Below are 8,654 nucleotides of genomic sequence, written 5' to 3' on the forward strand. Positions count from 1 at the left end.
ATATATATACATATACACACACACCTTTTAAAAATGTTATGTATATTTTGAACTACCTTGAATCTGGAAGAAGTACACATTTATTCTTTCCTCATAGTCGTTGGTTATTATACTTTGACAGTGATACCAAGCCAGCTGACATTAAGCAGCTTGTTTCCCCTCAACTAAATAGCCATTTCTCAGACTTTTTACAAAAGTAATAATAGCTTCTAATTATTTCCCCTTCTAATATTTTTTTTGTCTCCTCAACAGCAGGGTATTTATTTTTACTTTTTAAAGATTTCATCTACTTTAATCAGAAAGAATTTATCTATTGTATAGGACATAGCATTTAAAGCATCTGTAAAATACAAAAATTTCAGTGATGCTTAACCCCAGGAAGAAGGGATGCTGCTATAGAGAACAGGATTTCAGTCTGGAGTTCTGCCATGTCTTCCTGGTCTCCATGGTACACCTTGGTTTAGTAGTCTTTACTACGTCATTTGGTACTGCTTTCATTCCTTTAAGTGTACAATGAGATAGACTTGGATAGAGCTGTTAGTGAACTGATTGTGACAGCCCACACAGGGTTATTTTATCTTACCTTCTGGTTCCTGAAAAGACTAAAAAAATTTGTTTTGGATAGTAGTGTCAATAAAGTGATTACCCATATCTTTTAATAGTATTACTCAAGATGAGGGATTCATATAGTGTGTGATTAGTTTTTTAAGCACAGAAGTAATTAATAAAATGTTTTTCTGAGATGTAATCTTCTGAAAGTGAAGTTTATTTCCCATATATGTATATATATATTTGTATATATATATGTATATATATTTGATGAGGTACTTATTATTGTTTTAAAACTTGAAAACTCCACCTCATTAACCTTTTAAGATACAAGTGTGAATTTTTTAAAAGACTTATTCATTCATGTATTTTATGTATATTTTGATATCTAAAATTTTGTTGCTTTGAAAATGAGACTTATCTATGTGACTTTTTTGGTTTTTTTTTTTCAGGGTCTTAGAGAAACAGGGTCTCTCCACATAGCCATGGCGTTCCTGAAACTCACTCTGTGGACCAGGCTGGCCTTGAATTCATAGAAATCTGCCTACCTCTGCCTCCTGAGTGCTGGGACTAGAGGCATGCATCATGACTTCCAGCATATGTGACATGTTGAATGTATGCTCTTCAGAGTGTCTTTCTCAGTTTCTATTCCAGTCCACCCAGAATTTCATTCAAGCCAGCTCGCATAGTTGATCACTGCACATAAGATGCTGCCTATCTCTATAGATAGGCATTCTGTGATCAGTGCTCCAGAGTAGGCCTCTGACCACGGTCGAGTTCCATAATCTCAGAATTTCCTCAAAATAAAACTTTTAGCAAATGTTGGAATTTTATTTTCTTGTTTAAGGCCACATTCTGGTGCTGAATTACTAGGGAAGATTTCAGAGATAGCTGGACAAAAGCGGTGATAAAAGTGACCTCCCTCAATTCTTTTGTTTTCATAAAAAGATTTGTACTTTAATTTCTGCAAAGTTTATGTTCAAATTCAAGTATTCTTGGTATTCATCTTGATGAATAGATTCTTGTTTTTGTTATTTTATCTTTTAATTTCTCCCAGAGAAAGATATTTACTGTAGGTATATTCTGATACTTAAATCAATAGGCTTGTTTTTTCATAAGATGTTGACCCTATTTTGGCAGGTTATTTTAGACTTCTCATTGCTAATTGATGCTAGTGTTCACTAAATTATAGCATTAAAATGTCAGCAGTTAATAGAGAATAGCTCTGATGAATCACTTGAATAAAACGTTTTTGTAACATAGCCAGAATAGTTTTCTTTCCAGAGGAAATAAAGTGACCAGTTTGAAGCTGTACTATTGGATTATTTTAAGTGTATGAGATCATGTCGCACTATATAAAAACGTACATTCTTTAATTAGTCTAGGACAACAAATTTCAAAAGTGTTGTTTCAGGAACAGCAGCCAGAGTCTTTTATTCTGAAAGTCTGGCTGGTTTCCAGTACATAAAGAAGTGTTTGGGAGGGTTATTATTTACATTTCTTGAATTCTTTGGTTTGTGGTTGAGCATTAGCCTGTTCATAGTTTCTAAGTCTGCTATTTTATGGTTACACATTTCTTCTGCTTTAATTAAAAAAAATAGACAATAAGGATTAGTGTTTTATTTTTGGTTTTTATTCTAATTAATGCCATCTCTCTGATATTTCAGCGTTGTCATTGGACCTCAGGTGCACAGAACTGGATTAATCATAAGCCCTGCTTCATAACTCGCTCTCCTCATTGCTCCATGCACGTCCCTCAGTGATTTATTTATCACGTTATTTAATTACTTTTGGCTTTCTTTAAGGAAGAACACGGACAAGCTTAAAGACCTTGCTTTGCAATTGACTGATATTTATTTCCTTTGAAATTCTAGAAAACCACTTCTCCGTTTCAACTCAAACTTGCTGCTAAAACTTCCAAATCTGAAAAGGAAATGGACCCAGAATATGAAGAGAAAATGGTAAATATGCCCTTGGTAAGGTAGTGACCACTGTAATTCTCTTTTTGTGTGTGTATGTTGTTTGTTTGTTTGTTTGTAGACAGGTCTGGTTTATATACTTCCAGGCAGAAGTTCTTGAACTTGTGATTCTCTCTGCAGCTTTAGCATCCTGATTTCTGTGATTATTAGTTCCATCATACGTGGCTTATAGTTAATTTTATAGTGATATGAAAGATGTAAAAGATTTGTCTGTTTATGACTCATAATCAAATTTCTGAGTACAAATGTGATTTGAAACATTAAATTGTCACAAGTGTGCATCTATGTGTGTATGTATGTGTGTGTGTTTGTATGTGTGTGTGTGTGTTTGTATGTGTGTGTGTAGATCAGATGTGGACTCAGTTATCTTCCTCAGGCATCTTATTTTTTTGATCCTGGCCTCCTTACCCTGAAGATGGGTTTTGATGGGTTTTTTGCCTTAACCATTCTCTCCCTTACTTAATTTTTCCTCACTGTCTTACCAAGAGCTCACAGATTTGGTGAGGCTGAATGGCTTGTGACCTCTAGAGATTCACCCCTCCTTCTTGTCAATGCTGGGAGCTTAGGTGTATGCCATTATACCAACCTTTTTATGTGGATGCTAGGGATCTGACCTCAGGATGTTATTCTGTTGTGACAAGCACTTTACCCACTGAACCAACTATTACTTTTTATTGAATAAATTAATCTCATTTTCAAAGGAGAAAATTAAGGATTATGGAAACTATTTGGAATAGTTGAGATGAGAAGCCACATCTCACTTTTGCTCAGTGTTCTTTAGCCAATACTAAGATGCTATAAGGCAAAAATATTTTGTGTGCTCAGTGATGAAGGTATCAGTGGCAGTATCTGTGTGGCTTTGTACCCTGAGGGATATGCAGTCATGATTCCAGATCAGTATTTCTCCTTAATTTGTATATAAATGAATACTGTACATCAAGAAAATATGTATTATGGCAATCCATCTTTTGAGGTATATTCAAGCATATTTACCCAATGCATGAAAGTATTACATACTTAAGTAGTGTCATCCTATTTGAATGCCATATATTGTTCTATGATTTGTTTAATTTTCAGTCATTGAGACCTGGACAGGTAGTTGGAACTGCTTTTTCCCCCAAAGGACTATTTTTGCAGTTTAAAAATAAGCAGAGAGGAAATACATGTTTTAGTTGCTGATAGCTGTTTTACAAGAGCCTGTGCCTTGATGTTTAAGGCCACATCTAAGAAAATAGTTAATGTTTTAACAGTTCTAAAAACAACATTCCAGAGAGGATAACATGAAGTGGAAAAGTTTTGGCCTCTATCCAGCTCGTCATCTGAATATATTTTTTTCTAAGTCTTGTATCTATGCTAATGAATGTTCTTATAAGTTTCTGGTGTTCTTATTACTTTTTCACCATTAATCAATTATTCTCTGCTGAATGGTCAGAAAGTAACTTTAAAAGAAAATGCAAACCAACTTCATCTCTTTATCTAGGATGAGGTACAAGTCTTTAAATCTTTTAAGGTTTTGTAGTAAACACTGTTATTTTTAATTTTTTCCTATAGTTTTTATCAAAAATAGTTTTTTTACTATATTATAAATATGGTTTTCCCTCCCCTTATTCCTCAGATTCTCCCCAACTCACTTCCTATCCACACCCATACCCCTTCTTTCTCTTTCTTAGAAAATCAACAAGCATCTAAAAAAGTAATAATAAATAAAGGCCATTTATTTTGATGCTACAAGTTATATATAATGCTTCAGAGCTTATTGAATTTTAGACTACACATCATTCAGTACTTAATACAGATTAACTGCTTCCCATATGAGTGTACCAATATTTTTTCTCTAAGCTCTTTTCCCTTGGGTAGAAAGTTTGCATAAAATAGAATTTCCCAGATCACCATAACTCAAAGCACTATTTTATTGCATTATTGTATCATGACATTGAAATATTTTTTTGAGAGCTGCTGATTCCATATTCTAAGATTTCAGTTATTTGCAGCTTGGTAATTCTTAAAGTTAAATTTATAGTATGTATATATCATTATTTACATGTGTTTCATTTATTTATTTGTTTTTAGTTTCTTGAGAAAAGGTCTCTCTGTGTAGTCCTGGTTGTACTAAAGCTTGTTATGTGGACCAGCATGGCTTTGATCTCACAAAAATCCTCCTGTCTCTGCCTTCCAAGTGCTGGAATTAAATGTGTGGGCCACAACTGGCCCCAATTTATATGTGTTTCTGTTTATGGCATTATAATTGACATTTAATTTTCTATTATTAAGGAAAAGAGAATCATATTTTAGAAAGACGAATGAGTCATATTTTCTAATTTTGACTTTTTGATCCTTTTGTCATATTTTGACACCGGGACTTGAACTCTGGGCCTTGGCGCATGCTCTGCCACCGCATTATACCTCCAATGCCAAGGCTATACATCTTTGGGGAGCATTTAATAAATCTGTCAGGTCATTTTTCTTCTGTTCAAACTGTTCGAAATAGCATTTTAAAATGTGGTTACTTACAAGCTGTTGAAGCTTGGGAGTGTTCCTTGCTCATTCTGTGCCTCCAATTTATCATCTGTAAAATGGCTATGACACTAGTGATTACCTCCTGGATTTCGGAAGGGGATTCGGTACATTAGTATGTTAAGAGCACTAAGGATATTGCATGAGTTAAGCAGAATATAAACGTTTGCTAAATAACTTTGAATAAAAAGTTATAATCTAAAATATAAAAGAAAATCTTTCCTTTTTCCTCCCTTTTGTAAATTAGAAAGCAGATCGAGCAAAGAGATTTGAGTTTTTACTGAAGCAGACAGAACTTTTTGCACATTTTATTCAACCTTCAGCACAGAAGTCTCCAACATCCCCTCTCACCATGAAACTGGCACGTCCTCGAGTGAAGAAAGATGACAAGCAGACCTCGGTTTCTGCTGGAGAGTATGCACCCTTCTCTCTGTTTTCTTCCCCCTCGTTAGGCCTCCCCCTTCCCATTCCATTTTCTCAGTATAGCTATATAAAAATATGATTGTTGGATATATAAATATGTCTTGGAGACAACAATATTTGTTTTTTTCCTTTACCAGAACTTAATTAGTTAAAAATGTAGACTGCTTCTATCACATTCTATGCCAGACACCAGATAACACATTCCTTTTTCATAAACGTTGTTAGCAAACCTAACTTAGTTGGTGCCTCAGCGTTGGTGTTTTTTTCCCCCGCCTTAGCTATCGCCACAGGCGCACAGAACAAGAAGAAGATGAAGAACTGCTGTCAGAGAGTAGGAAAACATCAAATGTGTGTGTTAGATTTGAGGTTTCACCTTCCTGTGAGTACTTCATCACAGTCACGGCTCCTTTAACAGTTCCTTTTGAGAAAAACAAATTTCCTTGAGTATCCTACCAGAGTATGAGAGGTTCTTCATTTTTATTTTCAGATGTGAAAGGTGGACCCCTGAGAGATTATCAGATTCGAGGACTGAACTGGTTGATTTCTTTGTATGAAAATGGAGTCAATGGTATTTTAGCTGACGAAATGGTAAGGCGCTGGTATTTGAAATATGTTCTGAGTTACTCAAAGTTTTTAATGTAAATTTGAACTACCTCTGCTGGGATTCCCTATACCTGGAAACTTTACTTAGTGGAAAAATGATTCACTTTTTAGCTTTATTTATTTTCCTTTATGTTTGTGAGTGTCTGGCCTGCCTGTATGTGTACCATGTGTCTGCAGTGCCTGGGGAGGTGAGAAGAGAGCATCAGATCCCCTGGAAATGGAGTTATGAATGGTTGTGAGCCATCACGTGAGTGCCGGGAATGGAACCCAGGTCCTTTGTCAGAGCAGCAAGTGCTCTTCACCTCTAAACTCTGCCTCCTGCCTGCAAAAGAATGTTTATAGTCTACAATTGTTCAAACAACTTCGAGAATATAGCCCTTTGCCCAGGACAAAGATCAAGGGAGATTTCCTGAAGTGCTACAACACCTCTTTTTGCTTTTGCTTTTGTTTGCACTTTGGCTTCTAGGAAGCCCAGAGAAAAGTGCAATCTCAAAGGAGCATCTCTTCATCCTTTAAGGTCTGCCCTTGGCGATTTCTTTTTCTTCTTTTTCTTTTCTTCTCTTATGCTTTGCCTTCTAGTATAATTTTCCTTGATAACTTTTCATTTCTGTTTTGCCTTTGATTTGTTTTTATAATAGGCAACCTGGCGTCTTCTTGGGAATGAGGTAGAATGTAGAAACCAAACAACACGTAAATGAACGAATTCGTACATGAATGAATGTTGTTTTGTAACTCACTATGATAGGCCACTATTATATGGCCTCAGACTAATGGGTTTCAATTCTTTTGCTTTAGCCTTCTGAGTGTTGGGATTCTAGGCATAGCCATGATATTCAGCTTCAGTGTTGAGTCTCCATAAGAGTAGAGTGCCAACAGGCTGGAGAGGTGGCTCAGAGGTTAAGAGCACTGGCTGTTCTTCCAGAGGTTCTGAGTTCAATTCCCAGCAAACACATGGTGGCTCACAGCCATCTGTACTGAGATCTGGCGCCCTCCTCTGGCGTGTGGACATACATCGAGGCAGAATGTTGTATACATAATAAATAAATAAATCTTTTAAAAAAAAAGAGTAGAGTGCCAAGTGACAGTCTTTTGATAAGATAATGAATCATGGTCATGCATGTAAAATAACTGAAAAAGTAAGATCATACATGATGATAACTGAGTAGATGAGGGGATTATATGAAGACCCAGATTTGTATTTTAAGATAAAATAATGAAATTAAAGAGAGGACAGAGGGAGTTATAGACCTATTTTACCCAATAATATAATATTTATGGACCTAGGAGCCATATTTTCAATTACTACTCTCCAGAAGGCCAAGTGATGCCGTGCATTCTATGACATCTAGTCAATCCCATAGGTACTCATCTTTGGATGAGCAGCTATTGGTTGTGTGGCAGAGCATTTTTTTTTTAAAAGCAAGAGTCAGTGGCATCTTACAGTTACATTATTCAGTTCAGAGAGCAAGTTCCTTGATTTCTCTCTCACCAGAAGGACCAGGATTATTCACCCCAAGAATTTCTTGGCCACAACCTGTCTAAGACAAATGATCTAAAGATCCTTCAAGAGTCTGCTCATTCCAGACATGTTTTAATTCATCTTATCTTTTATCTTTTATTGTCTTTTTTTTAAAATATCTTTTTCTTTTCCTTTCCAGTACTGGAACTTAAACCTAGGGCCTTGTGTGTACTAGACAAGGACTCTATTACCATGCTCCACACCAGTCCCTTCTATATATTTTGTTTTGAGTTAAGGTCCCATTATGTTGCTTAAGCTTTTAACTTGCTCCTGCTTCAGCACCCCCCCCCAGTAGCTGAGAATGCAGGTGCATCCCATCATGTCCAACATGTTTTAATTAGCAAAAGAGAGGAAGACAGTTTAGAGAATATATGCAATTTGCAAAACTAAATTTTTAAATTAAGCCACTAAATAATTTTAACTAAGTAATAGTAATTCTGCCATCAAGAAATAACCACAGTTGTCATTTTGACATCCTTCTTTTTTAACTTTTCTTCTAGATGTATAGTTGAGCTCATATCATATGTATAATTTGGCATTCTGACTTCACATTCATATGTATTTTTCATATCATTAAAACAGTTTGTCAAAGGAAGTTTTTACTGCCTAACAGTCTTAAGGAGGTACCACTGTTTTTGTCCACTCTTGTTTTGATGCTGCCCGTTTGGACTGTTAGCTGTGCGGTATAAATAGAGTTACGATGACAATCTTGTCTTTAGTTTTCCTGTTCCTCTCAGATGGTTCTTACAGGACTCCTGGAAGTGAAATTATTTTCTGAAACATCTTAAAGTTTTGGTGGATATTGGCTATAACAATGCATCTTAAGTGACTTATCACATAAGATATAGTCCATAAAAGTGGTATTTAGCTTAAATTTATAGAGTGAAGTTATCTGCTTCGTTTATAGATAAAGGCAAAAAGCTCCTTAATTATTTAGTGTTTACTTTTACTTGTGAGGCTGGGATCAAACCCAGGGCTTCACGCTAAGCAAGCGCTCTCCACTGAGACACACCCCAACACTTTATTTTATTTATTTATTTTTTAATCTTTTTTTTATAGAGAAAAGG

At 35.5% G+C, this 8,654-nt stretch overlaps 1 protein-coding gene across 5 annotated transcripts in view; it reads left to right on the forward strand.

Annotated features, from left to right (window-relative positions):
- The window catches only part of Smarca1 (SWI/SNF related, matrix associated, actin dependent regulator of chromatin, subfamily a, member 1), a 92,044-nt gene that overhangs the window by 6,564 nt on the left and 76,826 nt on the right, over positions 1–8,654 (forward strand). For 3 of the 5 annotated variants that reach the window (XM_026784798.1, XM_026784799.1, XM_005358411.3), the window contains exons 2-5: positions 2,424–2,525; positions 5,290–5,456; positions 5,744–5,844; positions 5,953–6,053. In XM_026784798.1, the coding sequence (XP_026640599.1) occupies positions 2,424–2,525; positions 5,290–5,456; positions 5,744–5,844; positions 5,953–6,053 (471 nt within the window). The remainder of the gene's footprint in view (positions 1–2,423; positions 2,526–5,289; positions 5,457–5,743; positions 5,845–5,952; positions 6,054–8,654) is intronic. The other 2 variants (XM_005358410.3, XM_005358412.3) reach the window with 1 other exon arrangement.

The sequence above is a fragment of the Microtus ochrogaster genome, chromosome X, assembly GCF_000317375.1.
Source record: "Microtus ochrogaster isolate Prairie Vole_2 chromosome X, MicOch1.0, whole genome shotgun sequence".
Classification (NCBI taxonomy): Eukaryota; Metazoa; Chordata; class Mammalia; order Rodentia; family Cricetidae; genus Microtus; species Microtus ochrogaster.